The sequence below is a fragment of the Myxocyprinus asiaticus genome, chromosome 37 (genome assembly GCF_019703515.2).
Source record: "Myxocyprinus asiaticus isolate MX2 ecotype Aquarium Trade chromosome 37, UBuf_Myxa_2, whole genome shotgun sequence".
NCBI lineage: Eukaryota > Metazoa > Chordata > Actinopteri > Cypriniformes > Catostomidae > Myxocyprinus > Myxocyprinus asiaticus.
In genome coordinates, this window is record NC_059380.1 from 22074860 (window position 1) to 22096581 (window position 21722).

General features: G+C 37.1%; 1 protein-coding gene across 6 annotated transcripts; it reads left to right on the top strand.

The window, feature by feature from the left end:
• The first annotated feature begins 961 nt into the window (after nucleotides 1-961).
• Nucleotides 962-20917, top strand: LOC127427670 (R3H domain-containing protein 4-like). 6 transcript variants are annotated; one of them, XR_007894967.1, is made up of 10 exons: nucleotides 984-1119; nucleotides 2404-4945; nucleotides 5179-5333; nucleotides 5656-5774; nucleotides 5853-5967; nucleotides 7407-7492; nucleotides 7644-7729; nucleotides 7877-7932; nucleotides 11416-12157; nucleotides 12265-16746. XR_007894967.1 is itself a non-coding variant. In XM_051675388.1 (9 exons), the coding sequence occupies exons 2-9, from the start codon at nucleotides 4857-4859 to the stop codon at nucleotides 19715-19717; spliced, it is 810 nt and encodes a 269-aa protein (XP_051531348.1). In that variant the 5' UTR covers nucleotides 984-1119; nucleotides 2404-4856; the 3' UTR covers nucleotides 19718-20917. The 6 variants fall into 6 exon arrangements, 5 of the variants coding, with proteins under 5 accessions (XP_051531350.1, XP_051531349.1, XP_051531348.1 ...); XM_051675388.1 differs by lacking the exons at nucleotides 11416-12157; nucleotides 12265-16746 and adding an exon at nucleotides 19614-20917; XM_051675391.1 differs by having other exon boundaries at nucleotides 11171-16746.
• Nucleotides 20918-21722: the final 805 nt, after the last annotated feature.

The window sequence follows — 21722 nt, forward strand, 5'->3', positions numbered from 1 at the left end:
TTAAATGTGGACTCATATGACATCAAGACACGATTACACTGTTCTATTTTCTATCTCAGATGAGACCAAGCCCACAGAATTTGGCAACGCTTCTGGATAGTGTTGATTTATGGCTTCTGCTTTGTATAATAAAGCCATAACTTGCATCTGTAGATGCAGCGGTGAATGGTGTTGACTGACAAAAGCTGAAGTGTTCCAAGCCCTTATCATGATATCCATTACAGATGCATGATGATTTTTAAGATGATGACATCTGAGGTGATAGTGATAACATGCAATCAGAAGTAGTTTTTGGCCATGCCCTTTACGCACCGGGATTTGACTGGTTATCTTGAATCTTTTAACTATATTGTGCACTGTAGAGGGTGAAATGCCCCAAATCCTTCCAATTTTTCTTAGGGCAAAATTGTTCTCAAAGCATTGGATTATTTTCTGACGCATCTTTTGGCAAATTGCCGAGCCTCGACCCATCCGTGCTCTTGCAGGACTAGGCTATTTTAGAGGCTGCTTATATAGCCTACTATATACTGTATTATACTATATACAGCACATACATATATACTGTAAATATACAGTTGTGCTCAAAAGTTTGCATACCCTGGCAGAAATTGTGAAATTTTGGCATTGATTTTGAAAATATGACTGATCATGCAAAAAAACCCTGTCTTTTATTTAAGGATAGTGATCATATGAAGCCATTTATTATCACATAGTTGTTTGGCTCCTTTTTAAATCATAATGATAACAGAAATCACCCAAATGGCCCTGATCAAAAGTTTACATACCCTTGAATGTTTGGCCTTGTTACAGACACACAAGGTGACACACAAAGGTTTAAATGGCAATTAAAGTTTAATTTCCCACACCTGTGGCTTTTTAAATTGCATTTAGTGTCTGTGTATAAATAGTCAATGAGTTTGTTAGCTCTCACGTGTGGATGTGGTTTTCTCACAGGCTCCGCCTAACTGTAGCTTTTAATCATCGCGGCTAACGGCGACATTTCCTGGACCTTTTCTCCTTCTAGATTTCATTTGTTTGTCTTTGTCGTGCTTGTTTGTGTGACGAAGACTGTGAAATGGTTGTGTTGAATAGCAATAACGATGAGGAACAGGATGTAATGTAAGTGTTTTAGCTTGTAGCCGATAGCTAATTATGCGGTGTGTTTCAGCATATACAGTACACGTCAGTTGATTTTGTTTGCCGGTAAACCTTAATAGCCACATTTAAAAACACGTCGGATTTATCTTTTAATTAGACTGTGTTTGCATTCACTGTTTTTAACATAAACTAACAAGAAGTACTGTATTTGTGTGAAACTGTGTCACCTGTGTAATGACTGCTGATGTCCTGTTTAAATGTTTTGCACCTCAGCTAAATGGCTGACAGGAGGTGGTCAGGAGATATAAACCAGCCGTAAGGATATAATTGAAATGAGTTTTTCTTTTTATGCTATTTCAAGGTTTAGATCATATGTAGGTTATTTAGTCTAAATCTTTAATTTAGTGGTTGGTTTCTATGCAGGTGACCGTGGGTACCTGCTTCATCATATAGGCTACAATAAATGAAAATAACATGGATCATAGAACATGTAACCGTTAAGATATAATTTAAATATATGCATGTTTGTACAAAGTAAAGCTGTGACCTATTTCCATTGCAAAGCATCCATCCAGCCTGAAGCCATGGCTAAATATAAATGCACACAAGTGTGTTTCTGGTGAGACCACAAGCAGAGATAATGGTTCTGTAGCTGCACTACAGCTGCTCCATGTGAACCTTTCTAACTTGGCAATACACCACAGATATTTACTGATTTGTACTATAAGATGCTTAGAAATAATTGTAATGCAGCAACTCTGATGTGTGTTCTGCACATGTATGCTTTGTAAGTTTTTATTTAAGATGAATATCACATCTGCTTCTCTTACCCTCACCCTCATTCAGAGTTGTACTTTCATATGGACAATTTAGAATGCAGGGTTCCCATTCACGGTCATTGAAAACCTGAAAAAAAGTCAGCCAAGCCATGTTAAACATGTTTTTTTTTTTTTTTTCCTCCTCTCCTCTGTCTGGGTTTTAATGGAGACATCTGTCATCTGTACACTAAGTATAATCATTTAAAGGAATGTTCTGAGGTCAGTACAAGTTAAGCTCAATCAAAAGCATTTGTGGCATAATGTTGATTACCACAAACATTTATTTCGACTTGTCCCTCCATTTCTATAAAAAATAAAAAGAGCAAAAATCAAGGTTACAGTGAGGCACTTACAATAAAAGTAAATGAGGCCAATGTTTGGAGGGTTTTAAAGCATAAATGTGAAAATTTTAATTTTATACAAGCACTTACATTGTTGTTTTTTTTTTTCTCCCCAACTGGAATGCCGAATTCCCAATGCATTCTAGGTCCTCGTGGTGGCGTAGTGACTTGCCTCAATCCGGGTGGCGTCTGAGACCGTCAATCCGTGCGTTTTATGTGGCTTGTTGAGCGTGTTTCCGCGGAGACATGGTGCATGTGGAGGCTTAATGCTATTCTCCGTGGCATCCACACACGACTCTCCACCAGGGGTGGTAGTCAGCGTCTTTACTCGCTGAGCTACCCAGGACCCACTTACATTGATATGTTGAACATTGTGTATTATTTGAGATGTAAAGTTGTTTCAGTCATAATTTTTTTTTTTTTGGTCATTTTAGAGTTTTAGGTTTTACGTCGTCATGGCAACGAAATTGGATATAACTTCACACAGAAAACATTAGTAAGCGGTTTTATCACTAAAATCATTCTCGCATATATTGTTTACATCTTGTGGCTATACTTTTGAAACTGTTTATTTTAGGATTAATGGACTGGCCCCATTCACTTCCATTATAAGTGCCTAACTGCAATTTTTATTTTTTTTAAATAAGGTACAAGTTGAAAATATTCTTTGTGGCAATCAATGTTATGCCATAAATGCTGCTGATTGAGCGTAACTTTTTTTTATTTATTTTTTTTTTTAACCTGGATTATTTATCTTTAAAAAAAATAAAATCTTACTCCGGTAATCACAAATATCTGTAAAGGTAATGGAAATTCATTGGTCAAGATGTGTCTGAATGTGATGTTAAATTTAGTAGTTGCAGCTGGACTAATTTCTTTTTTTGTTGAAGGTGTTTCGTCAGACATTTCAAATGTTTACAATTCAAGACAATCAAATTGTAAAAGCTGAATGTTACATGTCCTTGCATTTATTTTAATCTGGCAGCCTGGTCTCATGATGTTACGTGAGCATTGCTACGTTTTTGCAAAACTGAAATTACATGCTTCATTACACGTTTGGCTGCAGTTTTCGAGTGACATGTCCAGCGGAGGGTGCCAAAACCGAGTGAAATGAGGTTGTAATTAGATGAGGTTTTAAGGTGAATTTTACATTTGTACCTTCCTAACCTAAAACTTTACCCTAATCCTAACCAATAGTGTCCGAAAAGATAAATGAGAGTTTAACAAAACAGACATCCTTACCCTAAACCAACACCGAACCCTTACTGATAGTGTTTTAAAGTGCAAATTAAAAAATAAATAAAAATAAAACTCATTAAATGAAGCAATCACATCATTTTGTGTTGCTTCTATGCCACTTTCACTTTCGTGCATCTTTGGCTGCACCGAACTGGCCATCAAGCTCAAAGTCCAATGCTCTATCAGGTGATCAACCCAGCAAGCTGATGACTTAAGAAGTGTGTATTTGTTGGTGGGTCTGTAATGAAAGTATTAAAATGTTTTGTTTTTCAAATCATGCATTAAATTAAGTGTTTTGATATCATAACATAGGGTGAGTAATAGAGTGAAAAATAAAATTTTTATAAGATCAAAATAAGCGCCTGTACTCTTTGTATGTCAGTGATTAAACCACACAGTTGTTGTAGCGCCTCTAGTGTTCATTTCACCAGGAAACTGCAGTGAAACGTAGAAAGCGGCACATACAAGTCAGTTTGCAAAGATTTGTTTAGATTAATGTTCATTCTATCAGACCAGGTTGGAAAATCTACCATATAGTATTTGTCATGAAAAAAAACCTAATAGCCTAAACACATTTAGAAGCCATTAACTATACAACTTTCACAGTGAATAATTCCATGAAGTACACGAAAAGAGATGCTAGGTAGATTAAACTCCACCAGTCACCATTCAGTTTCATTGCACCTTTTTCCATAAATGGAAAAATACATGAATCTTTTTTCCATTCATAGAAGAAAGTCCTAAGGGTTTGGATCAAGATACAGGTGAGGGAATGATTATTTAAAATATAATTATTAATAATATGTCTTAAAGATTTGCCCTAATCGATTTAATGTGCATCTGTACCAGTTAGTGTTACTGCAGCAAAAACATTTTTAGATGATGATGTGTATTTAAAAAAAACCTAACGATGTTGATGCATGTCACACTGTTGTCTCTAATTCATCAGTGCTGTTTATAATATCAAGTCTGTTTAGCAGTTTGAGAGGTTTGACTTCCTCCATAAAGCGCTTTAAAGAAGAAGATTATTTGTAGAATTCAAATAGGTCACATAAGTTTTGTGGTCACCGCGATGAATACAATTAAATTTGCTTCGGCTGGGCCTGGGTAGCTCAGTGAGTATTGATGCTGACTACCACCCCTGGAGTCGTGAGTTCGAATCCAGGGTGTGCTGAGTTACTCCATCCAGGTCTCCAAAGCAACCAAATTAGCCCGGTTGCTAGGGAGGGTAGAGTCACATGGGGTAACCTACTCGTGGACACGATTAGTGGTTCTCGCTCTCAATGTGGCGCGTAGTAATTTGTGCGTGGATCACAGAGAGTAGCATGAGCCTCCACATGCTGGGAGTCTCCGCGGTGTCATGCACAACGAGCCACGTGATAAGATGTGCGGATTGGTGGTCTCGGAAGCGGAGGCAACTGAGACTTGTCCTCCACCACCCGGATTGAGGTGAGTAACCGCGCCAGCACCAGGACCTACTAAGTAGTGGGAATTGGTCATTCCAAATTGGGAGAAAAGGGATTTACATTTTTTTTTTTTTTTTTATTGCTTCGGCTGTGGCCACTCTTCCAAACAGGATAGTAAGAGGGATGGAGTTAACCACCACTGCCGATATTTACACACATTTGGCGAGTGGGTGGATGTTAATGTCAAGCTCTGATGACCTTCTGTTTCTATTCCAGCCTCATTGAGCCACGCTGCTCATCTCTTCCCAGCTCTCCTGCAAAACGTGTTTCTCCTGCCAAAAAGAAGCAGTTCTTTATAAACCAGGCCATCCGTAACTCTGACCTCACTCCTAGAGCCAAGGGAAGGAAGAGTCTGAGACGACAGGAAAACAGTGAGTGCACACTTTGATATTTGGTCATTGTGGTCATTATTTTAAAATAAACCAAAAGAGGTTGGAGGGAAAAAAAAGTATCATTAACTTCACCTCACAATATGTTGCAGTATTTTGATACAATATTTTTACATTAATTTTTAGAAGAGCGCATTCATTAAACGTAATGAATTGCAAAGTTATTGTATCGCGGCTCAGATATCGATTATACAGATATCGATTTTATTAAATTTTTTGTAATAATCACAGACTGACTGTTAATTATGCCTTAATTATTACATTGGTAGTTTCCCAAGTTTTTAATAACCAAACTGATGCTTAGCTCGCTTCCTGGACAATCTTTTGGAACGGGACGAGTGCTCAAAAGAGGATGGTGAAGGGTACGAAACAGCATCACCAACCATCTTCACTGAAGCCTGCACCAATGGAAACTATGTGGAGGTAAAGCAGGTTCCTTTAACTGATCTCACTTTAGGGATGTTTTGACCTTTTTAAAATTCTCTCTCTCATGCCTCTCAGTACTGGAGTGATTTTATGAATCGTTCTGGGGAAGAGCAAGAGCGACTGTTGGCTCTGCTGGAGGAGGAGGCCCAGAGGATCCACTCCACCAAGAGCCATAAAGACCAAAGAGAGGGTCTGACACTATTTAATCACACAAACCCACAATTGCTTTAAATCTTATGAGAGGGAGTCTCGCACATCAGTTACATCTTACCATTCTCAGAGAGAAAACATCCTTAAAGGTGAAGAGTACAATTTCAGTGCCACTAGCAACACCAAACGAAATTTTTTTTCACAAATAGGTATCCCAAACACTTCTACTAGCTGGTGTGAACAAAGCACAAGTGATATAAATGAAGCCAGCCCATTCATAAGAAGTTAGTTGGTAGTGTAATTGGGCGATATATTAGAAGACAATAGAAATATAGACCATTTATGTCTTACGTTATTGTGCACAGTAACTGCATCCTTCTTGTATGTCATGTCATGTAATCCTTTATGAAAAGCTCTTTATGTGTGCATGGAAAAAGTGGTGCTCATCAGAACTAATTGGATGTAAGCTCTGTTAAATTATAGAGAATGATAGTGTAATAGGACTGCCCCCTAATAGTCGACCAAACATTAGTCGATGAGAAGAGTCTTGGCCATCCAAGTTTTTATTGGTCGGTTGGTCGCAGGAAAAAAAAAACTTCACAGGAAACCGACGAATGCCGGTGTTACCGCTGGTTGGACGCTAGGTGGTACTATGGGGTAATTTTCATTAAGCAGGGTTAGGGTTAAGCCTACACAATAAAGCAAGACACCTTGATTTTAAACTTTGAACTTTATTTTGTATTTATTTGAACTAAAAATTCAAATGAAACTGGAAAAAAATTAAGTGCAATTAAAATGTGTGGTGTTCAACTTTTTTGAAAGATGGCTTTACAACAGTTGTGAAGGGCAACATCACAATGCATTAGTTTTGTTCCCTCCTTCACGAGATATGTATATATATCGCAATATCCAATTACATCTGCAACCCCCGGCCTGAGGGATCAGTGAATGTTCTTGCTTTAGTGATTTTGCATTGAAAATAATTTATTTAAAAAATGAAAAACTTAAATCAAATACATTTCTAAATTCAAATTGTACTCCAAACAAAACAAAAAACAATTAAAATAATGAAGTGATAAAATATATATATATAAAACCACCTTTCCATTTACCATCAGGCAAGTATCTGTCTAAACATGCAGGTGGAAAATTACTTACACAAATGGATAGCCACTCACACCCATTCGCCTGTTGCCCTAGCATGTAAATTGCACTTCGATTTGGCGCTCTCGCAAAAATTGGAGGATGTAGAACATGGTCGTAGCGTATAGCCCTGCACCTAACGTTGATACGAAAATTATATTTTTCATACGCCAACCTATGTATGGCTCACTTATAGTTGTCTATGACTATGCACATTAAACTGTGATAGAGGCAAGTATTTTAACATACAAAATATACACACTTTACATTTAATCATTCAGTGATGTTGGTAGTTCATTTGTGATCATACATGTCATTTTTCTATTTTTTGAACAGGAAATCCTGCCTTCAGCACTCAGGAATCTTTCCAGAAGATTGATCGAAGATTGCGTGCAACGCTAAGACGCAAACAGATTCCCATGGTGATTCTCCATCCCAAAACTCTCCTTGTCATTAGCTTGATCTTGATCTCTATCTGTTGCCTTTAACAAGTGTTTCCCATACATCTCTTTGCACTGTTGTTTCATACCTCTCTTCTGTCTGATATCTGTTCATCCATTTCCTCTTTTTAAGGGAGTGTTGGAGGGGCTGGAGTCAGATCTGCTGGGATTCTTCATGGCACATCCACACTCAATTTACATTACCAAACTCAGCAGCAGGTGCACAACATTCCACAGTCAATACATCTTTCACCATGACACACTAATTCAGACTAACACTAACTTTTGTACATGAATGTTTGAGATGATGCTGGAGAAATCAAAAACACATTTCTTTTTTAACTATATATGTCTGTGTTCCTACAGTTATGAGCGACTACTGCTTCATGCTGTCTGCCAATACATGGATCTGAACTCTGCTAGTGAGTAAACTCAAATCATCCTAAGTGAAATCTTTTTTAATTTTGCAATTAATGGTTGTCATATCCACCTTTTTCACAGGCAGCGAAATTACCAATTATGCTTGGCGCGTTCTTCCAATGCGGATGCAACAGACTTCTGCTTTGCAACTTATTCCCATTACCAAGCACTATAATATCACTAATAACAGTCAAAAATGGAAGAACAGTCTGTGTTTACTAGAGCCTGACCGATACTGATTTTAGAGGGGGAAAATTCACCGATTACTGATATGGTGGCCGATATAGTACATTTTTGAGCTGGAATGAAAACAGACCTTTTCTATGTGGATTTTGCACCAATATGACTATGCAAAGGTACTCAGAAGGCTGCTTTCTTAAATATTTTTATCAAAGAATATTTGACATTATTCTTATATATTGTCAACAAATTCTAGAAATGAACACTGAGAAAATAAAGAATAAATAAAAATACAATAAATAGCTAAATAAACAGTGCTATATGTTCAGTATCAGTCAGTTGCTGACCATTTAAATAAAAATACAATAAATAGCTAAATAAACATTAGTACTGTATGTTCAGTATCAATCAGTTGCTGACCATTTAAATGAAGAATAAATTAAAATGATAGCTAAATAAAAATCAGTACTGTATGTTTAGTGTCCAGTCAGTTGCTGACCATTTAAATAAAGAATAAATAAAAATAAAATAAATAGCTAAATAAACATCAGTAGTACTGTTTAGTATCAGTCAAATGCTGACTTTTTTAATACTGCCAGTCAGTTAGGGGCAGGTTGTAAAACATTTACACCTGCCGAGTCAAGAGGTAAACAGCAGCAGCGGTGTTACACCATATTCTGCTATACAAGTTCAGGGGAAACTTTCAATGGTGGAAAACCAGACTTTTAAATATTACATTTTGTAAATGCAACGACTGGAATTATTCGATTGAAGGGGGTACCAAACTGTGAATCCTGAACAAAACAGTTTGGTGAATACATGTTTACACATTAGCTTCCACTGAGCTGACAAGGGATGAAAGTAGCTACGTGGTTTGCTAGTTAACTATAAGCTCGTTGTCACGGAGAGTAAAAGATGGACATTGTTTATTTACTTTCCAGCATTGCGTCTCACCAACTAGGTAACAATGTAGCGTGAAATCAACACCCAACAGACACAATCCACCACCGCACTGTTGTCTGCTGAGCTGCAAAAAGATGCTCTGCTTACCTACCTTTCAATCTGCTACATTACTGACTGCACTGACAAACTATAGCTGGCTAACATAGCAAGCAGATGTGATAAACATGAGTGACATGATTGTCAGGGACAGGGTTAACACTATATTAGTTATATTGAAAAGGGAAAATGATGGGGTCCTTGTTTATTAACTTTCCAGTATGTATTTCACAAACTAGTTTGCAACTTACCGTGAAGACACCGCTTAACTCCTCACTGTCTGCAGAACCACCGTCAGCTCGGCTCTGTAAACAATGGAGTCGGAGCACGCTCTGCTGGACAAACTACGTTATGACACCAATTCTAAATCACCCCAAGCATTGTTTTCTGCATTATATGTTCTGAAAAAAAAGTTTTCATATCTGCGCATATCGGAAAACATATACACCGATACAATATATCTGTGAAAAGCTAATATCAGCCGACTGATAAATCGGTCAGGCATTAGTGTTTACTTAACGTAAATCACTTTCTCACTAATGTCTGCATATGGACATTAGGTTTCGACGGCAATCCCGAATAGATGAGAACACAATCACACAAACATTTGCATGGTAAAGTTACTGGATTCTAGCGCTCGCTGCACACGGCCTGTATGTGTGTGTGGGAAAGAGGGAGAGACACAGACATACAGCACGCAGAGAGAGAGACAGAATCCACGGATATGATGCGCTAGATTTCATTGTGTTTCTTGTTGTGCAATTCAGTATGAAAACAGCCAAATCCCGGACATTTAGGGAATCTAGAAATCCGACCGGATGCTTTATTAAGGTTAGAAAAAGAGGACATGTCCGTGAAAAGAGGGTGTATGGTCATCATAGGTTCCATTTAAAAAATCTTCCAATTTATGGCATTATTTCAAAAACTACTAAAAACACATCTTTCCATGAGCACTTATACAGTCATTAAAAAAAAAAAAATTCCTGTTGCATTTTATTCTGTTTTGAATACTATTATGATGCTAGTGAAACTTTGTAATACAGCACTTTTCATACCACTGTCTCCTTAAGATAATTCGCTTATGTTTTCCTCTTTTGTAAGTCGCTTTGGATAAAAGCGTCTGCCAAATGAATAAATTTAAATGTATTTCTGCTTTAACAAGTGCCGCCTTCTCACGCACTCTGCTGACAACAACTCTGTCTCTACACCATTCACATACACTCACAGCGCGACATGAGACATACACCTCGTAAAGATGGTAAATAAAAAAAAACAAGGAGCTTGGTTTAAATGTTTTTCATCTTTGTTATCTTCCAAAATGACAGACATCATTTGGAATTATCTGTCAATGTTTTAAAAAATAGGCAAGTGACAGAGAATTAGTTTAATGCATCCTCTGCTTATTACATCTGGTTTGACTCGAAATGTTTCCGCATTGGCAGCTTTTGTGGGGGCTTATTGTTGTGATTTATTTTACAGTAGTTTTTAAGCCACCTGTAGTTGTTATAACACCCTATAACAGCGCATATTCATCCAGAGCCTCCGCTGCTCGCAATCACCAGTAACATTAGTCAAGCTGATAACAACAACTAAGCGGAAGTGTGGAGCATCCGAGAGGAAGTCTCTCGATGTAATGGCGCTGCCCATGGAGAAGTCAGGAAAAAGGTGGATATGATCTTTATGTGAATTTAGATTTTTTTTTAAGGTCTTAAAGGAATAGGACACCCAGAATACCCAAGACACTTTTTTGTGTTGCTATTTTTAAAGTTTGGGTGCCTAGAACTCCAGAAGTATTAAAAATATCTTATATTAATATCCTTTTAGATTCTGGTTCAGAATAAACATTCCTTTTTCTATCTTTAAATTAGATATTAAAATTCCTTTCTATTCCTTTTAAGACCCTATATGGTTAAATCCCAGAGATATGGGGCACTCAGTGTGGCTCCATTTGTGAATAGGACATAAATATTGACTCATCACATTTAATATTTTGTCTTTTATCATTATTTATGTATTGCTTTAACGAGTAAAAACAAACATCATAAACCATTTTTTATGTAGGAGACCTCTGGTTAACATGGATTGACCCTTAAACATCATGCATGTCAACATGAGACTAGTGTTATAACCTGCTGTTGTAGCCTTTTAATGAAAGTAGAAATTATGTGGTTTGTGTAACTTTCTAGAGATTGGATGGTTTGTTTATATTTCAAATATTGTTTTTATCATTATAATTATAAAGTTTACATTTATTATTGTCTTTAAGATTTTAATTTGCATTGGTAATTTTCCACCTGTTGTCATAGACGGATATTTACGTCACGGCAAAAGGGGTCAATGGAGGAAGTTGGAGACCTTAAATGTTTGGATTTGGGGAGGTGGTTATATAAAATTGACTACTTTTTTGTTCTGTTTGAAGTGTAATTGAAATTTAGAAATGTTTTTGGTTTAAGTTTTTCCAATTTCAATAAATCACTGGTTCGTCAATTCGTCTAACACATTAAAGGCAAAATGTCGTATGGAATATCTTGGATGGAGAAATGGAGCATGGATGTAACTTAAGGAAGTTTTTGTGAGTATGGTGTTGAATACAATGTGCTGAGCCGCCGCGCTCTTATTATAGATTTAGAAAGCTGAATTAAAATGTTGAAGTTTAAATATTGCTTATTTCTTGGACAAAGTGTGCTCTGAAGTAAAATGTATCAAATCATGGATAAGAATTCTTGAAAAGAGACTTGACTTGGAAGTGAAATCGAGCTTGAAATCATGATTGCCAAGGAGAGTGCTGTCAAGATGTACAATGAAAAAGGAGTTACATTTTGGTCTGTTCTCACCCAAAACCAACTGGATCACTTCAGAAGACATTTATTTAACCACTTGAGTTTGATGGATTATGTTTATGCTGACTTGATCCCCCTTTTGAAGCTTCAAAAGCCTGGCCACCATTCGCTTGCATTGTATGGACCTGCAGAGCTGAGATATACTTCTAAAATTTCGTTTGTGTTCTGCAGAAGAAAGAAAGTCATACACATCTTAGATGGCATGAGGGTAAGTAAATGATGAGAAAATTTTCATTTTGGGATGAACTAAACCTTTTAAGGTGAAGTTAACTAAAAGAACCAAAATCATGCATACATACGCTTTCCTCAACCCAGGCAGCTCTGCAACATTCTGCATGGAGATGTTGATTACACAAGTAAATGCTGCTGGAAGGAAAATGGAAACACTACTGAAAAACATGGGACAGGAGAAGCCAGTTTCAAGTTATAGAATCTTTGGTTTAGAAGTGGCTGTTGTAAAGGAAAATTGAATCCTTAAGTTTCCAGACGTGAATACTCAAAATCAAAACCAGTCATCAAAGAGTTAAAAAATGGTCACTGTGAGAATGTCCAACAATAAGAACATGGCACAGCAAAGAGTACAAGGAGGTTATGAGCGATGTCATTGCAAAAGGGTAAGCAGAAATTGTCCCCAGTTATCAACTGGAGCTAGAGAATTGAAAGGTGTTGTACATAACACACTTTAGAGTCGATCACAAATGCAAAAACATTGCGTGTGGTGTTCGATTATGTCAACATTCGGTGGAAATTCTTTGAATAAAAGATCCGGACTTGACAAATACACTAATAGGATTGCTGCTTTAATTTTGTCAAGGTCCCATTGCCTTCATGAAAGATATTGAAGGAATATTCCATCAGGTCGCCAAGGACTATGTAAATTCTCAGCGCTTTCTCAAGTGGGCCGCTGCAAGCATACTGTAACCATCTTGTGCTCTTCAAGCTCTTTCACGGTTCATGTATTTGGAGCAGTTCCTTCCCCGAACTGTGCCACATTAGCCTATTTTAAGACTGCCGATGATAACCAAAATTACAATGCAGAGGATGTCATTAACACCATCAAACAGAATTTCTATGTTGTTGATTGTTTAAAATCAGTCAGCACTGTGGAAGAAGGCTACATTTCTGTATAAGCAACTAACAGAAGTATTTGGAAAAGGAGGTTTCAGACTTAATAAATGGATTTACAATTACTGTTCTGTCCTCGGAGTTATCTCGCAAGAAAATATAGCTAGGGGAGTGAAGATGCTGGACCTCCTCAACAAAGATCAGCTTCCAATGGAAAGAGCTCTGGGTGTTCATTGAGATGTGGAGCAGGATGCATTAACTTTCAGTACTACAATCAAACAACACATGACAACAAGAAGAGGCATTCAATCCATTGCAAGTTCTATTTACGATCCTCTGTGTTTTCTGGCACCAATCATTCTTTCTGCCAATCAAATTCTGCTAGATTTGTGTAAGATTAAGGTTGGATGGTTTAAGAATGTCCCATTAGACACTGCTCAATAGTAGTAAAGATTGCTGGATGAGCTGGGTCCTTTAAATACGTTCAGCGTAAACCAATGTTTTACTCCCAAATATTTTGGGAACGTAACAGCTGCACAGTTGCACAATTTTCAAATCAAATTTTTGGGGTACATAAGTTCTAAACTGAATCCAGCAGATGCAGCCTCAAGAAGCATGAAGACTGATGTTTCCTAAAGCTTAGATCATTGGCCATGATTTTCTCTCAAAACAGCCATCTCACTGACCAGGAACAACTGAAGAATTTAACTTAATCCTTGATGATGATCCAGATGTGAGAGCAGAGATATCTCGCATCGTGATAAATGAAAAATTATGCCCAACTAGCAGACTCTTGAACTACTACTCTAATTGGATGCATCTCAAAAGAGCAGTGGCATTGATTCACAAGTTCATAAAAGTTCTTAAACCGCAAACAGAGGAACGAAGAGGAATACAGAACACAATCAGTGAGTAGAAGAACTGTGGCATGCAGCTGCCCAGACAGCAACACCTTGAGAACCTGAGCATTTCAACTTTTGAAGATTTAGCTAAAGCAGAAAATGAAATGTGTTTTGTACAAAGACTGGCAATCAGAAGATTTGTATGTCGGTGTGGCGAAGTGAAGGAAATTTGCCCTTAATCCTAATGATCACAAAGCATTAACAATAAACCACCTCATACATATCAAAGCAAAACTAGTCCTACCAACTGGTCTGTTTAGGAAAGAGGATTTATGTATTTAAAGACATCAGAGACAAGTTCAGAACTTAGCAGACTTATTCTGGAAGAGGTGGGTGAAATCTCCCTATGATGCAGGAACATCAGATGTAGAACAAGGTTTTGACATTGAAGTTTTAGTACTTGTAATGGATGAAACTGCACCTAGAAACTCATGGCCCATGGGACGCATTACTGAAACAATGGCAGATTCAAAAGGATTTGTGCATTGTGTTTGCATGAAGACACAAACAGATGAATTGGAAAGGCCCATTAATAAGCTATGCCTATTATTGGAAGCAGTGTAGCACTGCCAACTTGTCTTTGGAGTCAAAGAATGAAACTTTTGACTCTACATTTACACTTAAACATACACTGACAAGCACACATTACACCTCATCACTACATGACATTTTGTCCTTTTTTGAAGCTTCATGAAGATTCTCATTTTTGGACTTTTTCTTATGGACTAAAGTTTTTGTGTTTTTGAAAATGAAATGACTAAAATGCAAAGGATTAAAGTAAGATATGGACTTTAAATGGACAGAAATATGAATATGAAAAATGTCTGTTTAGAAGGCCTGGTATCTTGGAATGGCTACTGATATACTTTGTTGTAAGTGCTTGTAATACAACAAATTAGAGGTTGGAATGTTGTGGCCATTTTATGAGAGATAATATTCAATTCAGTCGTTATTATTATGTTTACATTTATAATTGTCTTTATGAACTTATTGTTATTTTTCCATGTTTTTGGGGAGCTGGTTATATATTATTATTTTTACCACTTTATTTTAATTGCTTTTTCCTTTCATTTGAAATGTAATTTAATTATATTTCTAAATTCAAAGTTTTTCCTATTTCAATAAAAATAATATTTTTAAAGCAAAATCAATTGGTGGAAGTAAAGTGTGTTCAAAAATCACTGATCCCTAGCTTGATCAATGGCCTAACCTGATAGGCCACCACATCTAATATAAAATGCCATAAAGTCTTTATCTATAAAAACCTTTTCTGTGCTTAGCTATATATAATTTTTCTCTTGTCATAGCCATGAAAAGCCAATAAACACTGTAACTTCTGGATGATATCCACTCAAGGATGCAAGAGAGGGGCATGACATAGCTATTCTTAAGTACTGTTAACATGGAGCAAACTTCACCTACAGGAATAACATCTATAACACATAAACAGAAGTGCATCTACCTATAACATCAGTCCAAGTAATTACTAAGTGCTTTAACAGAAATATGAGCTTTTAAACTCTTCGGATTGCCTTGCCCCATAGTCTGTTGTAAGTGCATTACATTAAATGCATAATACATTTGAATTGGGGTGGGGGGAATAGTATAGCTGATGAAGAACGGCAGTGGTGTCATTTTGGTCAATTTAGTTTTCTCTTAACTTATTTTCTCTTTATTGATCCTTTTCTGTTCTGAAATATTTTATCTTTCTAGATGAAGAGATATCTGTCAATATCCCTGTCATTAAGAAAGTGTAAGTCTAATGGGTAACAGCAAATTTACAGTGCATCCGCGCTGGAGATTTAAATTTTAAACCACTCCGTAAACATTTGGCCATGACATACCCTACCAGTCAAAAGTTTTGAAACACTTGACTGAAATGTTTCTCATGATCTTAAAAATCTTTTGATCTGAAGGTCTATGCTTAAATGTTTGAAATCAGTTTTGTAGACAAAAATATAATTGTGCCACCATATTTATTTCATTATAAAACTAAAATGTAATTAAAAAAAAACAGTTTTTGAAATTGATGACTTGGACCAAATAATAAAGAAAAGCAGCCACTAAGTGCACAGCATATAGATGGGAACTCCTTCAATACTGTTTAAAAAGCATCCCAGGGTGATACCTCAAGAAGTTGGTTGAGAAAATGTCAAGAGTACATGTCTGCAAATTCTGAAGATGCTAAAATATAACACAGTTTTGATTTATTTTGGATTTTGTTTAGTCACAACATAATTCCCATAGTTCCATTTATGTTATTCCATAGTTTTTATGACTTTACTATTCTAAAATGTGAAGAAAAAAAATTATAATAAAGAATAAGTGTTTCAAAACCTTTGACCGGTAGTGTATATGAGTGAAGCAATTCCGCAATTGTATTATGGACCTCCATTCGAAAAACTTTCCTTCACATTACAGAAAAAGAGTTGATCTGGCAAAGAATGATCATACAGTGTTTTTATGCTGCCTCAGTTCTGACAGTCAATTCATGTCTTGACCGCTGTGCATGCGAATCAGAAATCAACACTCCTGCGAATAATACATTGTTTCCCACAATTGATTACTGTGTAAATACATTTCACAATTACATTAAAAAGTCTGTAAACACAACATACTTTCCGCATTGATGCGGCTTCTATGTGGAGTAAAATCACTCTAGTTAGGTCAATAGAGCTGTTCAGCCATGAAGTCAATTTGTAGGTGAACCTGGAAGTCTAATTCACCAGGGGTTCCCTCTGTATTTTCCTATGGGGTTTTATAATGGGTGTTTTTTAACTTATGAGTAAAATAAGATCTGTGGTTAACATTAATGGTTAACACGATGATATGTGGACGTTTTGCTCTACAACATATATTACACACTTTCATACCTCAAACGAGAATTTTGAAGCTGCCGTGTGATTTCAAAAAGAAGTATGCAATTTAATACGGCTTCAAAATTCATGTTTGAGGTATGAAAGTGTGAAATATATGTTGTAGAGCAAAACTTCCATGTATTGTCAAGTAATGTTTACCACAGACCTTATTTTACTCATAAATCCAAAACTCCCATTATTAAACCCCAAAGGAAAATCCCAAAGGGACCCATGATGAATTCTCTTCCGGGTTTGTGGACTACAAACTGAACAGTTGAAGTCAGAAGTTTACAAACACTTAGGTTGAAGTCATTAAAACAAATTTTTTAACAACTCCACAGATTTCATATTAGCAAACTATAGTTTTGGCAAGTCTTTTAGGACATCTACTTTGTGCATGGCATGAGTAATTTTTCTAACAATTGTTTACAGACAGATTGTTTCACTTTTAATTGACTATATCACAATTCCAGTGGGTCAGAAATGTACATACACCAAGTTAACTGTGCCTTTAAGCAACTTGGAAAATTCCAGAAAATTATGTCAAGCCTTTAGACAATTAGCTAATTAGCTTCTGATAGGAAATATACTGAATTGGAGGTGTACCTGTGGATGTATTTTAAGGCCTACTTTCAAACTTGGTGCCTCTTTGATTGACATCATGGAAAATCAAAAGAAATCAGCCAAGACCTCAAAAAAAAAAAAAAAGTATGGACCTCCACAAGTCTGGTTCATCCTTGGGAGCAATTTCCAAATGCCTGAAGGTTCCACGTTCATTTATTCAAACAGTAGTATGCAAGTATAAACACCATGGGACCACGCAGCAATCATATTGCTCAGGAAGGAGACACATTCCGTCTCCTATTGATGAACTGGACTCTCTGCAGGCCAGTCAAGTTCTTCCACACCAAACTCGCTCATCCATGTCTTTATGGACCTTGCTTTGTGCACTGGTGCGCAGTCATGTTGGAACAGGAAGGGGCCATCCCCAAACTGTTCCCACAAAGTTGGGAGCATGGAATTGTCCAAAATCTCTTGGTATGCTGAAGCATTCAGAGTTCCTTTCACTGGAACTAAGGGGCCAAGCCCAGCTCCTGAAAAACAACCCCACACCATAATCCCTCCTCCACCAAACTTCACAGTTGGCACAATGCAGTCAGACAAGTACCGTTCTCCTGGCAACCGCCAAACCCAGACTCGTCCATCAGATTGCCAGATGGAGAAGCGTGATTCGTCACTCCAGAGAACGCGTCTCCACTGCTCTAGAGTCCAGTGGCAGCGTGCTTTACACCACTGCATCCGACGCTTTGCATTGCACTTGGTGATGTATGGCTTGGATGCAGCTGCTCGGCCATGGAAACCCATTCCATGAAGCTCTCTACGCACTGTTCTTGAGCTAATCTGAAGGCCACATGAACTTTGGAGGTCTGTAGCGATTGACTCTGCAGAAAGTTGGCGACCTCTGCGCACTATGCGCCTCAGCATCCGCTGACCCCGCTCTGTCATTTTACGTGGCCTACCACTTCGTGGCTGAGTTGCTGTCATTCCCAATCGCTTCCACTTTGTTATAATACCACTGACAGTTGACTGTGGAATATTTAGTAGCGACTGGACTTGTTGCACAGATGGCATCCTATCACAGTACCACGCTGGAATTCACTGAGCTCCTGAGAGCGGCCCATTCTTTCACAAATGTTTGTAGAAGCAGTCTGCATGCCTAGGTGCTTCATTTTATATACCTGTGGCCATGGAAGTGATTGGAACACCTGAATTCAATTATTTGGATGGGTGAGCGAATACTTTTGGCAATATAGTGTATATCGACATAACCTGAAAGGCTACTCCGCAAGGAAGAAGCCACTGCTCCAAAACCACCATAAATAAAGCCAGACTACAGTTTGCAAGTGCACATGGGGAAAAAGATCTTACTTTTTGGAGAAATGTCCCCTGGTCTGATGAGACAAAAATGGAACTGTTTGGCCATAATAACCATTGTTATGTTTGGAGGGAAAAGGGTGAGGCTTGCAAGCTGAAGAACACCATCCCAACCGTGAATCATGGGGGTGGCAGCATCATGTTGTGGGGTGCTTTGCAGCAGGAGGGACTGGTGCACTTCACAAAATAGTTGGCATCATGAGGAAGGAAAATTATGTGGATATATTGAAGCAACATCTCAAGACATCAGCCTGGAAGTTCGCAAATGGGTCTTCCAAATGAACAATGACCCCAAGCATACCTCCAAAGATGTGGCAAAATGGCTTAAGGACAACAAAGTCAAGGTTTTGGAGTTGCCATCACAAAGCCCTGACCTCAGTCCGATCTGAAAATTTGTGGGCAGAACTGAAAAAGCATGTGCAAGCAAGGAGGCCTACAAATCTCAGTTTACACCAGTTCTGTCTGGAGGAATGGGCCAAAATTCCAATAACTTATTGTGAGAAGCTTGTGGAAGGCTACCCAAAATGTTTGATCCAAGTTAAACAATTTAAAGGCAATGCTACCAAATACTAACAAAGTGAATGTAAACTTTTAACCCACTGGGAATGTGATGAAAGAAATAAAAGCAGAAATAAATCATTCTCTCTACTATTATTCTGACATTTCACATTCTTAAAATAAGTAGTGATCCTAACTGACCTAAGACAGGGAATGTTTTCCACGATTAAATGTCAGGAATTGTGAAAAACTGAGTTTAAATGTATTTGGCTAAGGTGTATGTAAACTCCTGGCTTCAACTGTAATTGGCTCATAATGCAATGGGGGGACTCCCGCATAGGGCACAAAGTGATGAAAATATGTCATCAGTAGTTGTGTGTGAGATTCAGTGTTTGATTTTCTGCAGGCTCTGACTGTAATGGTGCTCGTCAGACAGAGGTTGTCAACAAACAGGAAGAGTTTCTCCCTCCTCAACCCCTGCTTTCTGCCTACCTAGACCAGTTGAGCTGAGCTCCCATGAATCCTTGCCAGAACCAGTACCAGTGCTGTCCATCCAGCCAGAACCAGCACCACTGCCCCTTCTCTGGCCACCTGGAGTTCTGGAGCAGCATTAAAGTCATAGGACTTGGCCCTAATTAACTAGAGTGATGTACTCAGTCTCATGGTCTTTTTAAATGTATTTTCTGTTCTTTTGGAGCACCTATTACTAGATGTTGTTACTTCACCTCTCTTTTATAAATGATCTGATTCTTTTTTCATGTTCCAAAATTTTTACATTTGCTAACCGTGGCATTTTTATATTTAAGTAGAAACAATTGTGTGTGAACTGATCAGGAGGCAAAATATGATTTGTTCATTTTTGGATGTGACAGCCTCATCTAAATCTAAACACATCACAAAGCTCATTGTGGGTTTTATGCAGTTTCTGTTTGTTTATGTCTGTGCAACCTGCAACCAGTCTTACTGCACACAGAATCCACACCATTTTGAAGCAGTTGCCAATTCTCATGCATTTGTAAAAACTTGTAACTCAGCTCTTTAACTTCAGCCAATCCTGCCTGACAACTAAAGAGTGATCAGTAGACCTTCCAGGTCGAGCAACTCTATCGAAAACTTGAGTTTTCCGTTACTATGTCGCTTTCAGGGGTCAGGCACTTATTTAAATTCATGGTAAACCAACATGCACTTACAACTATGCCTTACCTGTGCACGTCATGTTTGTATTTAAAGATTGAGCCTTTACGTCAAGGCTATTATGGTTTACATACAGGGAAAAGCTTTTAATATTTGATACCATCAAGAGTCCTGAGACACTTGAGCAGTTCTTGCAGTGGTGTTTATAACCAAAGTGTATGTATGAAAAAAACACTGATTCTCAGGCATCAACCTTCATGAATGTGGACATTAAACATTTACATCACTCATGTTAACACATGGAAATCACCTCTTTTTGTTCAGCCTTCTTTGGGGAAAGAATGTGCTTTCTAGAACAATATTTATACGTGCCAATAGTTTAATGCTATTTATACTGTGGTGGCAGAACATGAAAATAGAGTGCTTCTTTGTGTTTAGTTTTTATCTGTGGCAAGTATCTGTACTTGGGACAAAAACAGTTATTATGATATTGTGTGATTGTTGTATGGATCAGATGCAAGTCAGCTGGACCTATGTGTATGAACCTAAACATGAAAATAAACGTATGTTTCTTAACTGCTCTTTTCTTCCTGTGTTCATATTGAAATGTCATGTAAAATTAATTAAAAAAATATGAACAAATTAAAGTGAAGTGTATGATTTGGAATTAAAGATTTATATTTGGATTCAAATTGAAAATAAATAGCCTATTTGTTTTGTATTTGAACATTTATATTTAAAAGTTTAGGATTATAAATAGCCAGTATATAATGTAATTTGTATATATTTTTTTAATTATATTTAGTTTCACTGTACATCTAGCAATTGCAGTCTACAGGAATGATCATGATTTGAAGATCTATTACACTTTTTATGCACTGCACTGCTGCCACACGATTGGCTGATTAGATAATCGCATGAATAAATAGGTGTACAGGTGTTCCTAATAAAGTGTTCGGTGAGTGTATGTATTATGAATTAGGCTGTTTTAATAAAGTGATGTAATCCCCTTTAATAGCTTTTAAAGATAAATGTGTATATTGATATCTGAATAAACTTTGTAAAGTAACAGTATAAAATGTCACATTAAACAGTCCTTTTTATGCAAACATTGTAAATATACAACAAACAAACTAAGCTGAGCAGACATTAACATAATGGTAAAAAAAAAAATCAAAAATCATTATTTTTGTAAACCAAAGTTATAGGTCATTCCAAGGCTTTCTAATAAATTAAATAATTAAGCAGCATTCTTCTTCATACATCACAATGAAGTAAAAAAATACAAATGTACTTCCTAAATATATATATATATATATATATATATATATTAAAAACAGGTTGGGTCTTCATAAATTAAGCTTTGTGTATAAAATATTTA

Coding starts and splice junctions, on each gene's coding strand:
- LOC127427670 (XM_051675387.1), top strand. CDS start 4,857: ATGCACAACGAGCCACGTGATAAGATGTGCGGATTGGTGGTCTCGGAA. Junction 4,946..5,178: donor CCTCCACCACCCGGATTGAG/GTGAGTAACCGC, acceptor TTTCTATTCCAG/CCTCATTGAGCCACGCTGCT. Junction 5,334..5,655: donor TCTGAGACGACAGGAAAACA/GTGAGTGCACAC, acceptor ACTGATGCTTAG/CTCGCTTCCTGGACAATCTT.